This window comes from Cannabis sativa, chromosome 3, assembly GCF_029168945.1.
Source record: "Cannabis sativa cultivar Pink pepper isolate KNU-18-1 chromosome 3, ASM2916894v1, whole genome shotgun sequence".
NCBI lineage: Eukaryota > Viridiplantae > Streptophyta > Magnoliopsida > Rosales > Cannabaceae > Cannabis > Cannabis sativa.
Genome location: NC_083603.1, coordinates 36,952,411 through 36,974,133, shown reverse-complemented (window position 1 = coordinate 36,974,133; position 21,723 = coordinate 36,952,411). Strand labels below are relative to the sequence as shown.

Sequence of the window (21,723 nt, the reverse complement as noted above, 5' to 3'; positions counted from 1 at the left end):
ATGAGGGCGCCGATGCTCATACCTCTGTCCCTGGTATGGGTGTCGACGCTCATACTTTTGCTTCTGGCGGGGGTGGCATTGACGATGTGATGTTCTCCATTGCTGAAGATGGTACCATTGCTCCATAGTGGGTCTTTTAAGTTCGACCTTTTGTTTACAAGTGACAACTGATTTAAACTTTAGGTCTCTTTTGTTTAAAGCATGAACATCGCCATTGTGGCATTAAGTATGTATGCTTAACGATCCTTTTGGTGTGCGGACATCCTCTTAGTGATGCCCGTTTTGAATTTTATGACGCTTTGATGTATGAACGTTACTTTTGCGGTGGTCTGACTTATTATCTTAATTTGGTATTAATATTCTTCATTTTTCATTTTGCTGATGTTTTATGTTATTCGGTTGATGTATATTTTGCATTGATCCATATACTATATCCCCTAGTCTAAGTCTTAGTGAGTGTCACTAAGACTTAGACTTTGGAACAGCTTGACTGAGTACATCGAACTTGGCTGACCGCAATATTGTTGAGTAAATTTTATATTTAGTTATGATTGAACACAATTCTGAAGATTTGAGTTTATAGACGAATAGGTGGGTTGGTCGCAGCCCTTATCCTTAATTTGTGAGTGAATACTTGGGTTGAGTGTAATTCCTATCACTTACTTTATAAGTGAATAGTTGGGTTGAGTGTAATTCCTATCACTTACTTTATAAGTGAATAGTTGGGTTGAGCGTGGCTCATATCACTTCTTTTATAAGTGATTACTTGGGTTGAGCATAGCTCATGTCACTTATTTTATGAATGAATATTTGGGTTGAGCGTAGCTCATATCACTTTTTTTATAAATGAATATTTGGGTTGAGCGTAGCTCATATCACTTCCTTTATAAGTGATTAGTTGGGTTGAGCGTGGCTCATATCACTTATTTTATAAGTGATTAGTTGGGTTGAGCGTGGCTCATTTCACTTATTTTATAAGTGATTAGTTGGGTTGAGCGTAGCTCATGTCACTTATTTTATAAATGAATATTTGGGTTGAGCGTAGCTCATATCACTTATTTTATAAATGAATATTTGGGTTGAGCGTAGCTCATATCACTTACTTTATAAGTGAAAAGTTGAGTTGAGCGTAGCTCCTATTACTTACTTTGTAAGCGAATAGTTGGGTTGAGCGTAGCTCATGTCACTTATTTTATAAGTGAAAAGTTGGGTTGAGCGTAGCTCCTATTACTTACTTTGTAAGTGAATAGTTTGTTTGAGCGTAGCTCATGTCACTTATTTTATAAGTGAAAAGTTGGGTTGAGCGTAGCACCTATTACTTTGTAAGTGAATAGTTTGGTTGAGCGTAGCTCATATCACTTATTTCATAAGTGAAAAGTGGGGTTGAGCGTGGCTCACTTGTTATTACTTTTACTTTACGTTTTTGAGCTCCAAAATATAACAAAAACTTAAAATAATTGACACAGGTATTTACGTGGAAACCCTTTCTAGAAAAAACCACGGGCGGAGCATGCGGAAATCCACTATGTAAAATGAAAGTGTACAAGGGGGGTATTGTTTTGCCATGCATGTGATTAGAAATGGTATTTCTTAAGGTGTATGGCATTCCAGCTATTTCTTATGTTTCTTCCATCTGCTGCTCGGAGTTTGTATGCTCCTTGGCCAACTATCTTTGTAATTTGGTAAGGCCCCTCCCAATAGGGTCCTAACTTGCCTGCTCCTTCTTCCTTTGTGTTTTGGAACACTCGTCGTAGTACCCATTCTCCTTCCTTGAATTGTCGGACCCTAATGTTCTTATGGAAATGTTGGGCCACCTTTTGCTGGTATGCTGCTATTCCGATCATTGTAGATTTTAGATCTAGCGCAGTGATCAACGCCTCGTATTCAGCCTCATTGTTGGAAAGTTTGAAGTCTTATCTGATCGCCCGCTGAATAACATCTCCTTGAGGGGAGGTAAGGACGATTCCTAGGCCACTCCCCTTACTATTGCCTGATCCATCTACTGCTAGCATCCATGTCGAGTTGGTTTGCTCGTTTAAGCATAATAATTCCTTTTCACCTTGTACATGTCCAACACAAGAAAAGTCAGCAATAAAATCTGCCGATACCCTTGACTTGATGGATGTCCTCGGTTGATATGTTATGTTGTATTCACTGAGCTCAACAGCCCATTTGGTCATGCGTCCAGAAAGTTCCGGTTTGTGTAAAATGCTACGGAGTGGGTATTGGGTTAGAACCACTATACGATGACACTGGAAATAGGGCCTGAGCTTTCGTCCTGCTGTGACAAGCGCTAAGGCCAATTTCTTCAGCAGAGTGTATCTTGTTTCAGCATCTAGCAATGTCTTTGAAACATAGTAAATCGGTTGTAGCTTTCCTTCATCTTCTCGAACTAGTGCAGCGCTGACCGCTGCTTCTGAAACTGCCAGATACACGTACAACGTTTCTCCATCCTTAGGCTTTGCTAGGAATGGAGGGGAGCTGAGATAGCTCTTGAGTTGTCTTAGCGCTTCTTCGCATTCCTCCGTCCACACAAAGTCTTTGGTCTTTCTAAGAGTTGAAAAGAATAAGTGGCAGCGGTCGGATGACTTTGAAATGAAACGGCTGAGCGCGGCTTTCCTTCCGTTGAGACGTTGAATATCTTTGATTGACTTTGGAGATTGTATGTTTTGGATTGATCTTATCTGGTCTGGATTTGCTTCGATCCCTCTTTTTGTGACGAGGTAACCTAAGAATTTTCCTGAAGAGACACCAAAAGAGCATTTAGTAGGATTAAGTTTCATATTGTATTTTTCTAATAACTGGAATGCTTGCTTGAGGTGATCGAGGTGATTCTCTGCGGCTAAAGATTTGACAAGCATGTCGTCAATGTAAACTTCCATTGTCTTTCCAAGCATGTTGGCAAACATTTGATTGACCAGCCTTTGGTACGTGTGTTGGGTTTTATGCCCTAAATAAAACTCTTTACAATCTGATTAGTTATCAATATAAGAAATTTGAAGTGATTGATGTTTGCATGAATTTTACATGCTAATGGTTTAATATGTTTAATATGTTTATTACATTCATACACACAAAATCAGTTAAATCCAGATCATATGTTTATTCACAATTACAGTATCGTCAACACAGTGGAATGTGATTGTGATCATATGAATCAAAAGTTTTGGTCCCTGTTTCATCAGTGTTATTGGATTTACACTAATGTGATAATCAGCGATGATGTGTACTTACACTTGGAGTAAGTGTTATGTTCTTTCCAGGACATTAGTAAAGTATACTAGTTTCGAATGTATGGAGTATACATTGGACTGGACCGATATTGCAACTAAGTTAAGATATTACAAACTTACCGTTATACATATCTTTCCAAGTCAATATCAGTAGTTGATCTTAAGATTAAAAGAATCTAAATCCTGATATGCTTGGGCTCAACTCAGGAGTGCTATTCATGTTCTTTGATTTATTAGTTAAGCCTACTTTTGGGTCAGGGTGATACGTATATTTTGGGAACATGATAGTATGATTGAGTGGGAGTGCTGAACATAAATATGGAATCTATAGCTTCTACTGGTGTATAGAAGCCAAGTGATGATTCCCTTCGAGCTTAGCAAATAGAAGTAAATGGATGAGCTCTTGTTTAACTGACTAATTATTAGATCACTAAACACCATTTACAGGTAGCTAAGTGTTTTAAGGGGCAAAATACATTGAGGGGTGAGAACGGTAAAGAAATCCCATCTCGATGTAGATCATCTATATAGAGGATCTTTAAATCACAATAAGATTATAACAATGGTTAAATGAGATAGTATATTGATATCGTGGAACATACAATATGCTCTATATAAGTCTGAGAGTGCAATTCTAAGTTCTAAGAGTGGATTCAACGAAGAATTAATAAGTAGGAATTTACTTGGTAAATTTGGTTCACTTATTGGAAGCTCAGCATATAGATCCATGGTCCCCATTCTAGTTGAGAACATTCTGCTTGTAAGACTCATTAATTGATTCGTGATTGATCAATTATAATTCCAAAGTTAGACTATGTCTAATTTTATGAATTTTCACTATTCAGGGGTGAAATTGTAAAGAAAAGAGTTTCTAGGTTTATTTATTTATTAATGGACTTTTTATGTCTAATTAATAATTAAATTAAATGACAATATTATTTAATAATCTATTTTAGTTATTAAATAATTAGTTTTGGCACAGTGCTACTCAAGTTAGTCTTATCTTGAATAGCCTGACTCCAGCATTTCTACCATATACATCAAATTATGTCATGAATAAGAAGGAAATTGACTTTCATGAATTAATCAATGACCTTCAAACTTATGAAAATTTGATTGGAGGACCCAAGAAGAAAGGGAGTAAACCTCATAATCCTAGTAATGGTAATGGGACGATAAAACCTGAAGCTAATGTTGCCTCTGCTTCAAAGCCCAAATCGAAGAAGAAGTGGAAGAACACCAAGAAGCGAACAAAAGCCATGAAAAAGGCTGCTCCTTCTGGTGATGCTGCACTTAAAGGAAAGTGTTTCTACTGCAATGAGAAAGGTCATTGGAAACCCCAGTGTCCTAAACTTCTTGCAAAGAAACAAGGAATTTCCATTTATAAACTTTAAAAGTTTTAGTGAATTATTATCCAATTGGATTTATGATTCTGGACTAACTCTGTTTATTTGTTTTCTTCTTCTTATAGGCCAAGCTACTTAAACTCAATTGAGTTGGATCAGAAAGCTGGACCAAGGGTGAAATCGTCCAGATGAAGATGAAGCTCTTCAATTTTTTTTTGAATTAATTGTTTCAGTTTAAAGACAATTTGGATTTCAAATTTTAGTCAGGGATATTTATCCCTGTTTCTCTCATATTGTTGCAATACATTTTTTTATTAATAAAGTTTCTAATTTTAAAATATATATTGCAAATTATGAGATTGAGCTTCATTTAATTTATCTTCATCAATTATTACCACATTATATTTGTATGTTTGTATGTGTAAGTGCTTTTATTATTGATGCAAATTCTATAATATTTTCAACTCTTCATAGAGTTATATTATATAAACACTAGAAATTATTTCTATGTTTATCAATAATTGTTCATTCTCATACAATTATTAAGAATTTGTTTAATAAAAGGATCTTATGATCTGATAGGGGTGGAGAAAAGTTAAGAAAACTATGCAGTTCAACGATCTTTCATATCTAATGAACTCTGGATAGTATTCAACTCCACATAAACTCTATCACACTTAGAGAATCATGATCTTTACAACCTTTAGGGGTGGATCATAATCTCTATATACATAGGGGTGGAGGTTATCCATAGTACCCTATATGTATATTCTTAGGGGTGGAGTCTATTCCACAATTCCCTATGAAACACATATCTTCTTTAAACATAGAAGTAATATAATGAGTCAGCTATTGTCAATATAAATTCTTGATCTTGATTGTATGTTCCATTTCGTTTTTACTGTGGTAAGTAAAAGTTTGATACCTTTGAAAGTTCTTTGTTAAAGTTTCACACTACCTTAATTGAGTGGGAGAATTTTAAAGTTCTATACCCATCTTCATTAGGTTGATACTTGTGATAGGTACTTAAGAACATTACTGAAAAGCAAATCTAACAATTCACATGGATAGGAATAGCTTATCAGAATTATGAGAATAAGATAAAGAACTCTAGTTCAGTCCATTCAAATGACTTGAACCAAGAATTCTGAATCCTCATAAAATTTTATGGTATCTTAAAATTTTGATTACTTTATCTCTGGCATGTATTTTTCACTTCAAAATACTAGTCTGCTATGTTGATGACTTAGTCTTAACTTAAAGTTTCAGACTAATACAAAAGTCACAACTAGGTAACTCTCTAAACAATCAGAGGTTAAAAGTATTATTTAACCAGACATCTGCTATTGAGTGGGAGCTACCTGAGATGTAATCAAATAGGGAACATTAGAAGATATTCAAGAAAGATTTATGAAAGTGATCTATATGTCAGATATTAAGGAACTGTGTATCAGTTGTCTTTGTATCACACCATCTTATTTCGAAATTCTGTAAGATGGTGCTTACTTTGGGGGTGGAGGAATTATTGTATAATAATTCAAGCTCTACCAGAGAAGAACTATAACTTGGTCTATTCGAAAATACCAGAAAGTTATATCACTGAAGAAAAGTCTACACTATATTATCTCAATTACATATTTTAAAATATGAGAGATATGTCTTCTGTTTATTCAGATGTACTTTTAAAACAGTAAAGATTTCAGTATCCCTTGATGAGTAAAGCATATAGTAAAGGATGTTTCATAAGTGTATTTATGAACTAGTTTCCAGAAGTTTGGGTGGATTCAAATATACTACACTTGATCTAAGATCAAGATATCAGATTGACCTATTTGCACAGTTTGCTTTATATTTGTGCAAGTGGGAGTTTGTTGGGTTTTATGCCCTAAATAAAACTCTTTACAATCTGATTAGTTATCAATATAAGAAATTTGAAGTGATTGATGTTTGCATGAATTTTACATGCTAATGGTTTAATATGTTTAATATGTTTATTACATTCATACACACAAAATCAGTTAAATCCAGATCATATGTTTATTCACAATTACAGTATCGTCAACACAGTGGAATGTGATTGTGATCATATGAATCAAAAGTTTTGGTCCCTGTTTCATCAGTGTTATTGGATTTACACTAATGTGATAATCAGCGATGATGTGTACTTACACTTGGACTAAGTGTTATGTTCTTTCCAGGACATTAGTAAAGTATACTAGTTTCGAATGTATGGAGTATACATTGGACTGGACCGATATTGCAACTAAGTTAAGATATTACAAACTTACCGTTATACATATCTTTCCAAGTCAATATCAGTAGTTGATCTTAAGATTAAAAGAATCTAAATCCTGATATGCTTGGGCTCAACTCAGGAGTGCTATTCATGTTCTTTGATTTATTTGTTAAGCCTACTTTTGGGTCAGGTTGATACGTATATTTTGGGAACACGATAGTATGATTGAGTGGGAGTGCTGAACATAAATATGGAATCTATAGCTTCTACTGGTGTATAGAAGTCAAGCGATGATTCCCTTCGAGCTTAGCAAATAGAAGTAAATGGATGAGCTCTTGTTTAACTGACTAATTATTAGATCACTAAACACCATTTACAGGTAGATAAGTGTTTTAAGGGGCAAAATACATTGAGGGGTGAGAACGGTAAAGAAATCCCATCTCGATGTAGATCATCTATATAGAGGATCTTTAAATCACAATAAGATTATAACAATGGTTAAATGAGATAGTATATTGATATCGTGGAACATACAATATGCTCTATATAAGTCTGAGAGTGCAATTCTAAGTTCTAAGAGTGGATTCAACGAAGAATTAATAAGTAGGAATTTACTTGGTCAATTTGGTTCACTTATTGGAAGCTCAGCATATAGATCCATGGTCCCCATTCTAGTTGAGAACATTCTGCTTGTAAGACTCATTAAATGATTCGTGATTGATCAATTATAATTCTAAAGTTAGACTATGTCTAATTTTATGAATTTTCACTATTCAGGGGCGAAATTGTAAAGAAAAGAGTTTCTTGGTTTATTTATTTATTAATAGACTTTTTATGTCTAATTAATAATTAAATTAAATGACAATATTATTTAATAATCTATTTTAGTTATTAAATAATTAGTTTTGGCATTTAAAAGGTTAGAATTGGAAAATTGGCGTTTTTGAGAAAATAGAGATAAAATTTGATAAAACTGCAAAATCAAGTGAGGCCCAATCAACACCATGGCCGACCACTTAGATTAGCTTTTTCAAATTAATATTTTCATTATTTTAATGCCAAATAATTCTAAACCTAAACCTAGTAGTTGCCTATAAATAGAAAGTGATGGCTCAGTCAAATATACATCTTTGAATAAGCCTTTCTGACAGAAATTTTCTCTCTTCAGAAAACTGAGCCTTCCCCACTTTCTACACCTTGGCCGAAACCCTCTCTCTTTTCTCCTTCATCTTCTTCGTGACCCTAGTGAAAGAGTAAGTGCCCACACACAGCAAGCAGTAACTCAATCATAGATTGGAAGACTGTGAAGGATCAAACTTGAAGAAGAAGGACATTCGGGCTCAGATCTTGATTATACTCTGCTACAGAAAGGATACAAGGGTTAGAGATCTGAGTGGAAGGAGACATTAATTCCGCTGCATCAATGTAAGGTTTTCTTAACTTTATATGTGTTTAATTTATCGTTTATAAAGTTCATATTTAGGATGTTTAAACAACATACTTGTGAGTAGATCTAAGATCCTGGTAAAATATTTTTCCAACAATGTGGCCCCTGCTCAGTTATGAATGATGTTTTTTCTTGATCATCGGGATGCATTAAGATTTCGTTATAACCAGAGAAGGCATCCATGAAACTCAACAATTCATGTCCGGCTGTTGCGTCTACCATCATATCAATGTGAGGAAGTGGAAATGAATCCTTCGGACATGCCTTGTTGAGATCAGTAAAGTCGATACATACCCTCCATTTTCCATTCTTCTTCTTCACAACTACTACGTTTGCTAACCAATCAGGATAGTCAACCTCTCTGACTGATCCCACGTCGATTAGTTTTTGTATCTCTTCATTTATCACCTTGTTGCGATCCGGTGCAAATTTACGTCTTTACTGCCTGACCGGTGGGTAATCAGGGTCAACCTACAACTTGTGAACAATAATGTTAGAATCAATACCTGTCATGTCCTCATGGGACCATGCAAAGCAGTGATGGCGTTTGATTAAGAATTCGATCAGCCTGGCTCGAAACTCAGGTGTAAGCTTTGTTCCAATCTGGACTTTATGGTCTGGGAACTCCTTGCTAATGCACACTGTTGGGTTTTATGCCCTAAATAATCAGCGATGATGTGTACTTACACTTGGAGTAAGTGTTATGTTCTTTCCAGGACATTAGTAAAGTATACTAGTTTCGAAGGTATGGAGTATACATTGGACTGGACCGATATTGCAACTAAGTTAAGATATTACAAACTTACCGTTATACATATCTTTCCAAGTCAATATCAGTGTTGATCTTAAGATTAAAAAGAATCTAAATCCTGATATGCTTGGGCTTAACTCAGGAGTGCTATTCATGTTCTTTGATTTATTAGTTAAGCCTACTTTTGGGTCAGGGTGATACGTATATTTTGGAAACATTATAGTATGATTGAGTGGGAGTGCTGAACATAAATATGGAATCTATAGCTTCTACTGGTGTATAGAAGTTAAGTGATGATTCCCTTCGAGCTTAGCAAATAGAAGTAAATGGATGAGCTCTTGTTTAACTGACTAATTATTAGATCACTAAACACCATTTACAGGTAGCTAAGTGTTTTAAGGGGCAAAATACATTGACGGGTGAGAACGGTAAAGAAATCCCATCTCGATGTAAATCATCTATATAGAGGATCTTTAAATCACAATAAGATTATAACATTGGTTAAATGAGATAGTATATTGGTATCGTGAAACATACAATATGCTCTATATAAGTCTGAGAGTGCAATTCTAAGTTCTAAGAGTGGATTCAACGAAGAATTAATAAGTAGGAATTTACTTGGTAAATTTGGTTCGCTTATTGGAAGCTCAGCATATAGATCCATGGTCCCCATTCTAGTTGAGAACATTCTGCTTGTAAGACTCATTAATTGATTCGTGATTGATCAATTATAATTCTAAAGTTAGACTATGTCTAATTTTATGAATTTTCACTAAACAGGGGTGAAATTGTAAGGAAAAGAGTTTTCTGGGTTTATTTATTTATTAATGGACTTTATATGTTTAATTAATAATTAAATTAAATGACAATATTATTTAATAATCTTTTTTAGTTATTAAATAATTAGTTTTGGCATTTAAAAGGTTAGAATTGGAAAATTGGCGTTTTTGAGAAAATATAGATAAAATTTGATAAAATTGCAAAATTAAGTAAGGCCCATTAACACCATATGGCCGGCCACTTAATGATGATTTTTCAAATTATTATTTTCATTATTTTAATGCCAAATAATTCTAAACCTAGACCTAGTAGTTGCCTATAAATAGAAAGTGATGGCTCAGTCAAATCACAAGTTTTCAACAAGCCTTTCTGACAGAAATTTCTCTCTTCAGAAAACTGAGCCTTCCCCACTTTCTATCCTTGGCCGAAATACCTCTCTCTCTTTTCCCTTCATCTTTTTCGTGACCCTAGTGAAAGAGTAAGTGCCCACACACAGCAAGCAGTAACTCAATCATAGTTTGGAAGACTGTGAAGGATCAAAGCTTGAAGAAGAAGGAGATTCGGGCTCAGATCTTGATTATACTCTGCTTGTAAAGCCCGCTTAGTTAATTTGGAAATTAGCTGTTATTTATGTTAATCAAGAAATTATTTATAGCTATTTAAATAATTTATTATGGAATTCAGATATGCATGAGTATGTTATCAGCAGTTGTTATATTTCGCATTTCCGGTGTCCGGTATTTTGGAACGCGGCGTTTGGCTCAGTAGAAATCACAACTTAGTATGTTAGTATTTTGGGGACGGGTTTAGACATTGGGAATGTCGGGAATGGCCGGGAATTTAGAATGTCCCAAAAATACCCCTTTAGTATGTTTTGCATGATTTTATGGTGGAGGGGCAAAATGGTCTTTTTGCCCCATTAGTGTTTTGTTTTGTATGATTTATTAATTGGAAAATAAATGATTATTTATGTGATTATTTGGCTGAAGTAAATGTGTTATATTCCCTTTTTCTAAAATTTCAACACTTAGGCAATTTTAAAGGAAATTTCAAAAACTCACACACTCACACAACTCTCTCTCTCTCTTTCGGCCAAACCTTGAGCAGCAAGGAGGGGATTTTCTCCTTGGATTTTGGCTAGTTGTTCATCATCTCTTAGGGTTCATCTCAAGCTAGGTTGGTTCATGTCTCTCCTCCTTTAATTTCTTGAAAAACTATGTGTAAAATGATGATGCATGCATGAGTTTTGATTAATTGTTGCTGCTGTGGTTTTGTTATTTTTCTAGGGTTCAAAGCATGATTATTTTGATGATGATTGAGTTGTTTGATGCTTGTTAGTTAGGATTGTTCAAGCTCTTAATTTGTTTATGAAAAAGTATGATTTTTGAAGGAAAATGTGTGATTATGTTGCTGTGATATTGTTGGGTGTTTCTGTATGTTTTCTGAGGTGATTATATGCTTAGTTAAGTAGAATTAACTAGGCTAGGGTGTATGTTAGTGGGTTTAACCAAGTTTGAGTTCTTGAACTCAAAGCTTGGTCTTTAATGGTGAATTTTGCTTGTGAGGTTTCTGGGTAGGTTTGAGGCCTTGGAATGGTCATTTGGGACCTATGTAGGAGGTCTGGAAAGTTTGGGACCATTTGGGTTCGAATTGGTCAAGTTATGGGAATTTTTGGTTGTCGCTCGCGAGGAACCGGAATTCGTTGAGCATCCGGAATTCGGATGGGGGTTCGATTTTTCAAAACCTAATTCGGTTGGGCAACCGGACTTCCGGATGGGGGATTTTTCCGAACCCTAGTTTTCCTCGTTTTTGGGTTTTTAGGGGTATTGCCATGCTTTTTATCGATAGGGAAACTTTTAGTTTCGAGTTTTAGTCCCCGGGAAGTGATTTAGCGTGTCACTTATAGCGTTGTGATTTTTATGATTTAGGAGCCAGTAATCCGCCGTTCAGCTTCAGTTCCGGAGTTGACCTAAGCACACCCGAAATCGGAATCCGGTAAGATTAGTATAACAAAGATGCATATGTAGATTACATGTTTAGCGTGCATGTAGGAAGCCCGTTAGATTACATTAGATATGTATTAGGCTTCGAACCATCCAACCCCGTCACGTCGGTACATGTGCCGGAGTATGACCAAGAATGAGTATGACCGGTTTGACCGATCAGCCGACACTTGGTTGGTGGTTCCGTGCTATTGACGTATCCCGTCGGAGACAGCCGGAGTATGACCAAGAATGAGTATGACCGGCTCGACCGATCAGAGGATATAGTAACACGTCGGTACAGCCGGAGTATGACCAAGAATGAGTATGACCGGCTCGACCGATCGTTGTTACATGTCAATAGTACCGTCCCCCGAACGTTCAAAACTCGCACCATGTTGGACATGGCAAGAGTGCTCGCACCATGTTGGACATGGCAAGAGCGGGACTCCGCATCGTGTTGGACACGGCAATCGTTGTTATGTATGATATTATTATGCTTTTCTTACCGAGTCCGTCGACTCACGCTTTATTTGCATGTGTAGGTAAAGGCAAGGCGATTCTTGATGGACCGTGAGCGAGCTTATGGGATTGTACATGTCGGGGCGGTTAGGCTCGGAGCGTACGATCCTCGGACAAGACGGCCGAGATTTTGTAAATGTCGTTAGACGACTTTATTTTGATGTAAAAGTTAAACAGTAAAAACGTTTGTAAATATTTTTATAAATCGGGATCCCGAGACTTTTTATAATATGGTTTATAAGTTTAATTAAAAAGCAAAATTTTAATTAATCACGTTTTTCCATAAACCTCGTTGATTAGCAACGAGCTGCACAGTACGTTTAAAAATCACGTAATACGCCTAAGATAGTTAGGGTGTTACAATTTGGTATCGTAGCCGCTGTGTTGTCTTCCGAAGATCGTCACGACATGTACAATCATCATCGCCAGCTAGCTCGGTTCACGGTTCGCAAGCCTTTATTGCTTTAGTAGTTTATTTTATTCGTTATGAAAAAGAAAAGCCCGTTAGGAAGCATGTTAGTAGCCCGATAGTAGAATAGGCGCATGTTTCATTTCTAATTTCCAAATTAAGCGGCATTAGTAAGCTCGCCCGAATACGACCCGATATGCCAACTCTTGGTTTCGCGGGCGGTTCTAGCTAGATGGACGCCGGGCGGACTACTGTGAGTCGAGGCAACTCAGTGGGGTCGAATCAGGGAGAGGGAGCTCGGTTTCCCCCACCCGCTAGGGGCCGAGGTAGAGGTCCCCGAGGCAGGGCTCGTGGTCGGGGTGATGAGAACCCGCCACAGGCTGCCCAGGCTCCCCCAGCCGATCAGGGAGCCCCGAACTGGGAGTTGCGGTTTGCGGAGATGCAAGCCAGGATCGAAGAACAAGACCTCGAGATTCAGAGGTTGAGACACGGGGTGCTCCTGCCGGTTCCGGTGCCGGTAGTTCCAGTGGCACCCGCCCTCGCCGCCTGTGCCGAGATGGTAGTGGCGGCCCACGATTGGAACCTTTATATGAGCGGTTCCGAAGCAAGCACCTCCGTATTCCCGGGAGGTCCGGATGTGTCGAAAGCCGAGCAAGGGCTTACGGTGATCACCGAATCTTGAACTTTATGGGTGTCACCGCAACGACGAGTGGTGTGCGCCACATTTCGGTTCCAGGAGGATGCCCCGGTTTGGTGGGACATGGTGTCTCGCATTCACGACGTCACCACCATGACCTGGGAAAGGTTCCAGGAACTTTTCAACGCGAAGTACTACAATGAGGCGGTTAGAAGCGCCAAGAGAAAGGAATTCGTTCACCTGACCCAGCGGGAGAACATGAGTGTCACTGAGTATACCACTCAGTTTGACCGGTTGGCGAGGTTAGCCTCGGGTATTGTGCCGACCGACTTCAGTAGGAAGGAGAAGTATCTGGACGGGTTGAATCCCAAGATCAGGCATGACCTGATGATTACCACTGACGACAGCACCACCTACGCTCAGATGGTGGAGAAGGCACTGCGAGCTGAGGGCGCAGTGGGATGTATGTCGCATTCGGCCAAGATCTCGTTGGTGGCGGAGCTCCTACCCCTCCCCGCATCGGGCTTTAGCAGGGGGAGTAGTGGTTCGGCCATTGATCGAGGAAGAGGGCACCCACCGCTTCCGGCGGCTCGAGTCGAACAAGAGGTTCGGGGGAACCGAACAGAGGGAGTCGTCCTGGTGGTAATGAGACTCGCTTCTCCTATCCCGAGTGCCCTATCTGCAAGAGGCATCATCGGGGAGAGTGCAAGGGGCAGGGATGCTTTCATTGTGGCATGCCCGGGCACTTCAAGAGGGAATGTCCCCAGCTCCGGCCAGAGGCACCGAGAGCTCCAGCGATGCCCACTCCAGCCAGGGTATTCGCGATCACGCAGGCTGATGCAGATGCCAGCCCATCAGTTGTTACAGGTCAGATTCTTATTAACGACTCGCTTTATTCAGTGTTGTTTGATTCTGGGGCTACACGTTCTTATGTGGCGGCCAGAATCTTTTGTAAGTTGGGTAGACCCTATGATAGATATGAGTCAGGGTTTGGAACCCTGTTACCTGGCGGAGAATTGGTTATCTCCAATAGGTGGATTAGGTCTATGCCGATCAGGATAGATGGTAGAGAGTTGAGCGCTGATCTGATAGAGATGAGCTTAGCCGAATTTGATATTATTTTAGGAATGGATTTCCTATCTAAATATTCGGCGAGCATTGACTGTAAGAGGAAGATGGTGGTCTTCCAACCGGAAAGTGAAGAACCGTTCGTATTTGTGGGTTCGGTTCAGGGATCTCGGATCCCGGTGATCTCGGCTATGTCAGCGAGAGATTTATTGCACGGTGGGTGCTTAGGGTTTCTGGCCGTGGTGGTGGACACCACTCGGCCAGACACCATTCGGCCAGAGGACATCAGTGTGGTTCGGGAATTTTTGGACGTGTTTCCCGAAGAACTTCCAGGGTTACCACCTCAACGGGAGATTGACTTCGTGATTGACTTGGCACCAGGGGTGGATCCGGTTTCTAAAGCCCCGTATAGGATGGCTCCAGCTGAACTTAAGGAATTAAAGATTCAGCTCCAAGGGTTGCTTGATATAGGGTTCATTCGGCCCAGTGTGTCACCTTGGGGAGCCCCGGTTTTGTTCGTGAAGAAGAAGGATGGATCTATGAGGATGTGCATCGACTACAGAGAGTTGAACAAGCTGACGGTGAAGAATAAATATCCATTACCTAGGATCGATGATTTGTTCGATCAGCTTCAGGGGAAGACGGTCTTTTCTAAGATTGACCTCCGTTCGGGTTATCATCAGTTGAGGATCCGAGAGGAGGACATTCCAAAGACGGCTTTCCGCACTAGGTATGGACACTACGAGTTCCTGGTTATGTCATTCGGACTAACCAATGCTCCTGCAGCATTCATGGACCTGATGAATAGAGTATTCAAGGATTTCCTCGATATCTGTGTAATTGTGTTTATCGACGACATCCTCGTGTACTCTCAGTCAGAAGAGGAGCATGAGTTACATCTCCAGATGGTACTGCAACGACTTCGAGAACATAGACTCTACGCCAAGTTCAAGAAATGTGAGTTCTGGTTGTCTCAGGTGTCCTTCCTAGGGCACATAGTGAGCAAAGATGGGATCAAGGTGGATCCCGGGAAGATTGAATCCGTCAGGGATTGGCCGAGACCGAAGACAGTGACAGAGATCAGAAGCTTCTTGGGGTTAGCTGGGTACTACCGTAGGTTCGTGGAGGGGTTCTCCAAAATTTCTATGCCCCTAACCGAGCTTACAAAGAAGAATCAGCGATTTATCTGGTCAGATAAATGCGAAGCTAGTTTTCAAGAGCTGAAACAGAGGTTGATTACTGCTCCGGTACTAGCTTTGCCTTCGGACAAGGAGAAGTTCGTGGTCTATTGTGACGCATCCAAACAGGGTTTGGGGTGCGTATTGATGCAAGCCGATCGGGTTATCGCTTACGCCTCCCGTCAGTTAAAGGATTATGAACAGCGATACCCGACTCATGACTTAGAATTAGCCGCAGTGGTTTTTGCACTGAAGATTTGGCGGCATTACTTGTATGGTGAGAAGTGCGAGATCTACACCGACCATAAGAGTCTCAAGTATTTCTTTACTCAGAAAGATTTGAACATGAGACAGAGGCGTTGGTTGGAATTAGTGAAGGACTACGATTGTGAGATCCTTTACCATCCCGGGAAAGCCAATGTGGTGGCCGATGCCCTGAGCAGAAAGGGTCCCGGGCAAGTGGCTAGCATGGTTCAGATCTCACCTCAGCTAGCAGAGGATATGGTCAGGTCCAGCATTGAGTTTGTGGTAGGTCAGCTTCACAACTTAACGCTGCAATCTGATCTGTTGGAAAGAATAAAGGTTGCTTAGATGTCAGATCCGGAGTTAGTGAAGATCCGAGATGAGGTATAGGCTGGTCAAGCCAAGGACTTTTCAGTGTCAGACAGTGGAATGCTTTTGTATAAAGCCAGAGTTTGTGTCCCGAGCAGTGTGGACTTGAAAAACGAGATCTTTGAGGAGGCTCATTCTACCCCGTATTCTCTGCATCCCGGCACCACCAAGATGTACCAAGACTTGAAACCGTACTTCTGGTGGAGCGGTATGAAGAAGAATTTGGTAGAATTCGTATCGAGATGCCTCACATGTCAGCAGATCAAGGCTGAACATCAGAGACCAGCAGGGTTGTTGCAGCCTCTAACCCTACCAGAATGGAAATGGGAGGATATTACGATGGATTTTGTGGTCGGGTTACCTAGGACCACGGGTATGTTTGATTCCATCTGGGTAGTGGTGGACCGATTTACGAAATCTGCTCATTTTCTGCCGGTCAGAACAACGTTTACAGTGGATCAGTTGGCAGAACTGTACGTCAGAGAAATAGTGAGACTTCACGGGGTACCAAAGTCTATAGTTTCGGACAGGGATCCGAAATTCACCTCCAAATTTTGGCAAAGTTTGCAGCGGGCAATGGGTACAAAGCTAAAATTCAGTACAGCATTCCATCCTCAGACAGATGGTCAGTCCGAAAGGACAATTCAGATATTAGAGGACATGCTGAGAGCCTGTGTTATGGACTTTGAGAGTTCATGGAATAAATACCTACCGTTAGTAGAGTTCTCATATAACAACAGTTATCAGAGTACGATAGGGATGGCACCCTATGAACTGTTGTACGGTAGGAAGTGTAGATCCCCTATCCACTGGGATGAGACAGGGGAGAGGAAATATCTAGGTCCGAGTCGGTTCGGCGGACCAATGAGGCAATACGAGAAGATTAAAGCTAGAATGCTTGCCTCCCGGAGCGGACGTAAGAGTTACGCAGATCCGAAACGTAGGGATGTTGAGTTCCGAGTAGGGGACCATGTGTTTTTACGAGTATCTCCGATGAAGGGGATTAAACGTTTCGGGAAAAGAGGCAAGTTATGCCCTAGATTTACAGGACCTTTCGAGATTCTCGAGAAGATAGGTCAAGTGGCATATCGGTTAGCATTGCCTCCAGCTTTATCAGCAGTGCACAACGTATTTCATGTCTCAATGTTGAGAAAATACGTTTCAGACCCCTCTCATATAATCAGTTATGAGAGCCTTCAGCTTCAGTCAGATATGTCCTATGAGGAACAGCCAGTGCAGATCCTGGATAGAAAGGATAAAGTCCTTTGGAATAAGACCATAGCATTGGTCAAGGTTCTCTGGAGAAACAGTAAGGTGGAAGAAGCCACCTGGGAGCTAGAATCAGATATGCGAGCTCAATATCCAGAGTTATTCAGGTTAGATTTCGAGGACGAAATCCTTTTAAGGGGGGGATAGTTGTAAAGCCCGCTTAGTTAATTTGGAAATTAGCTGTTATTTATGTTAATCAGGAAATTATTTATAGCTATTTAAATAATTTATTATGGAATTCAGATATGCATGAGTATGTTATCAGCAGTTGTTATATTTCGCATTTCCGGTGTCCGGTATTTTGGAACGCGGCGTTTGGCTCAGTAGAAATCACAACTTAGTATGTTAGTATTTTGGGGACGGGTTTAGACATTGGGAATGTCGGGAATGGCCGGGAATTTAGAATGTCCCAAAAATACCCCTTTAGTATGTTTTGCATGATTTTATGGTGGAGGGGCAAAATGGTCTTTTTGCCCCATTAGTGTTTTGTTTTGTATGATTTATTAATTGGAAAATAAATGATTATTTATGTGATTATTTGGCTGAAGTAAATGTGTTATATTCCCTTTTTCTAAAATTTCAACACTTAGGCAATTTTAAAGGAAATTTCAAAAACTCACACACTCACACAACTCTCTCTCTCTCTTTCGGCCAAACCTTGAGCAGCAAGGAGGGGATTTTCTCCTTGGATTTTGGCTAGTTGTTCATCATCTCTTAGGGTTCATCTCAAGCTAGGTTGGTTCATGTCTCTCCTCCTTTAATTTCTTGAAAAACTATGTGTAAAATGATGATGCATGCATGAGTTTTGATTAATTGTTCTTCTTTGTGGTTTTGTTATTTTTCTAGGGTTCAAAGCATGATTATTTTGATGATGATTGAGTTGTTTGATGCTTGTTAGTTAGGATTGTTCAAGCTCTTAATTTGTATATGAAAAAGTATGATTTTTGAAGGAAAATGTGTGATTATGTTGCTGTGATATTGTTGGGTGTTTCTGTATGTTTTCTGAGGTGATTATATGCTTAGTTAAGTAGAATTAACTAGGCTAGGGTGTATGTTAGTGGGTTTAACCAAGTTTGAGTTCTTGAACTCAAAGCTTGGTCTTTAATGGTGAATTTTGCTTGTGAGGTTTCTGGGTAGGTTTGAGGCCTTGGAATGGTCATTTGGGACCTATGTAGGAGGTCTGGAAAGTTTGGGACCATTTGGGTTTGAATTGGTCAAGTTATGGGAATTTTTGGTTGCTGCCTGCGAGGAACCGGAATTCCGGTTGAGCATCCGGAATTCCGGATGGGGGTTCAGATTTTCCCAAAACCGGAATTCCGGTTGGGCAACCGGACTTCCGGATGGGGGATTTTTCCGAACCCTAGTTTTCCTCGTTTTTGGGTTTTTAGGGGTATTGCCATGCTTTTTATCGATAGGGAAACTTTTAGTTTCGAGTTTTAGTCCCCGGGAAGTGATTTAGCGTGTCACTTATAGCGTTGTGATTTTTATGATTTAGGAGCCAGTAATCCGCCGTAGTTCGGCTTAGTTCCGGTCGGGTTGCAAGCACACCCGAAATCGGAATCCGTGTAAGATTAGTATAACAAGGTATGCATATGTAGATTACATGTTTAGCGTGCATGTAGGAAGCCTGTTAGATTACATTAGATATGTATTAGGCTTCGAACCATCCAACCCCGTCACGTCGGTACGTGCCGGAGTATGACCAAGAGCGGAGTATGACCGGTTTGACCGATCAGCCGACACTTGGTTGGTGGTTCCGTGCTATTGACGTATCCCGTCTGCAGTACAGCCGGAGTATGACCAGCGGCGGAGTATGACCGGTTCGACCGATCGGGAGGATATAGTAACACGTCGGTACAGCCGGAGTATGACCAAGGCGGAGTATGACCGGTTCGACCGATCAGGTTGTTACGTGTCAATAGTACCGTCCCCTGAACGTTCAAAACTCAGTACCATGTTGGACATGGCAGTAGTGCTCAGTACCATGTTGGACATGGCAGTAGCGGGACTCAGTATCGTGTTGGACACGGCAGTCAGTGTTATGTATGATATTATTATGCTTTTCTTACTGAGTCTGTCGACTCACAGTTTATTTGCATGTGTAGGTAAAGGCAAGGCAGTTGCTGATGGACCGTGAGCGAGCTTATGGGATTGTACATGTCGGGGCGGTTAGGCCTGGAGCGTACGATCCTCGGGACAGCACGGCTGAGATTTTGTAAATGTCGTTAGACGACTTTATTTTGATGTAAAAGTTAAACAGTAAAAACGTTTGTAAATATTTTTATAAATCGGGATCCCGAGACTTTTTATAATATGGTTTATAAGTTTAATTAAAAAGCAAAATTTTAATTAATCACGTTTTTCCATAAACCTCGTTGATTAGCAACGAGCTGCACAGTACGTTTAAAAATCACGTAATACGCCTAAGATAGTTAGGGTGTTACACTGCTACAGAAAGGAATCAAGGGTTAGAGATCTGAGTGGAAGGAGACATTTATTCCGCTGCATCAATGTAAGGTTTTCTTAACTTTATGTAAAGCCCGCTTAGTTAATTTGGAAATTAGCAGTTGTTTATGTTTAAATTATGAAATTATTTATAGCTTTTTAAATAATTTATTACTGTTATTTACGGAATTCAGAAATGCATGATTATGTCATCAGTAGCTTTTATATTTTGCATTTCCGGTGTCCGGTATTTTGGAACTCGGCGTTTGGCTCAGTAGAAATCACAACTTAGTATGTTAGTATTTTGGGGACGGGTTTTAGACATTGGGAATGTCGGGAATGGCCGGGAATTTAGAATTTCCCAAAAATACCCCTTTAGTATGATTTATGTGATTTTATGGTGGAGGGGCAAAATGGTCTTTTTGCCCCAATGACTTTTTGTCTTTTAGTGACTTTTTATTTGAAAATTAATTGTTTATTTTAATTATTTGTTGGCTGAAATAAAATGTGATATGTGGCTTAAATTCCTTTTTCCACAAAATTTCAACACTTAGTCTAAATTAAAAGAAAAATTTCAAGGAAAACACTCCCTTTTCTCTCTCTCTTTTTCGGCTGAAACTTGGGGTTCAAGAGCTGGAATTTTTGTGGTGATTCAAGCTTGGATTGCAAGCTCCAGTAATCCTTTGTTGAGGTATTTCTTTATGTGATTTCTCTACCTTGTTTTCTTGGGTTTGTTTGATGAAAAAGTTGAGAAAATGCATGTTAATTTGAAGTTCTTGCTGCTGTGTTTAATTGTTGTTTCCAGTAGCTTAATTAGGTTTTAAATGGATGGATTATATAGGTTTTAATGCATGCTAGTGGTGTTGTTTAAAGCTTTGAATTTCCTATGCAAATATGTGATTTTTGAGTGAAATGGTTCATTTTGTTTCTGTGAAATTGCTGGGTGTTCTTGTATGTTTTCAGAAGCTTATTTATGCTTAGTTAAGTAGAATTAACTAGGTTTGGATGCATGTTAGTGGATTTAACCAAGTTTGAGTTTTGGAACTCAAAGCTTGGTCTTTAATGGTGATTTTTGTATATGTGTTTTCTGGGTGGTTTTGATGCCTTGGATTTGTTCTAGGGATAGTTTAGAACAGGTCTGGAAAGTTTGGGACCAATTGGGGTTGAATTGGTCGAGTTATGAGAATTTTAGTTGGCTGCTCGCGAGGAACCGGAATTCGGTTGTGCATCCGGAATTCGGATGAGGGTTCGATAATTCCCGTAACCGGAATTCCGGTTGGGCAACCGTCTGTGGGTTGGGGAATTTTTCCGAACCCTAGTTTTCCTCGTTTTTAGGTTTTTAGGGGTATTGCCATGCTTTTTATCGATAGGGAAACTTTTAGTTCTTAGTTTTAGTCCCCGGGAAGTGATTTAGCGTGTCACTTATAGCGTTGTGATTTTTATGATTTAGGAGCCGATGTCCGCCGCTCGGCTTCGGTTCCGGTCGGGTTGTGGCACACCCGAAATCGGAATCCGGGTAAGATTAGTATAACAAGATGCATATGTAGATTACATGTTTAGCGAGCATGTAGGAAGCCTATTAGATTACATTAGTTGGATGTTGGCTTCGAACCATCCAACCCTGTCACGTCGGTACAGGCTGGAGTATGACCAGCAGCCGGAGTATGACCGGTTTGACCGATCAGGCTGTACTTGGTTGGTGGTTCCGTGCTATTGACGTATCCCGTCGGTATAGGCTGGAGTATGACCAGCAGCCGGAGTATGACCGGTTCGACCGATCAGGAGGATATAGTAACACGTCGGTACAG

General features: G+C 39.7%; 1 protein-coding gene across 1 annotated transcript; it reads left to right on the top strand.

Moving 5' to 3' along the window:
• Positions 1-13,973: 13,973 nt before the first annotated feature.
• Positions 13,974-19,782, top strand: LOC133035454 (uncharacterized). Its single transcript, XM_061111308.1, has 2 exons — positions 13,974-14,210; positions 19,576-19,782. The coding sequence occupies exons 1-2, from the start codon at positions 13,989-13,991 to the stop codon at positions 19,687-19,689; spliced, it is 336 nt and encodes a 111-aa protein (XP_060967291.1). The 5' UTR covers positions 13,974-13,988; the 3' UTR covers positions 19,690-19,782.
• The last annotated feature ends 1,941 nt before the right edge of the window (positions 19,783-21,723 follow it).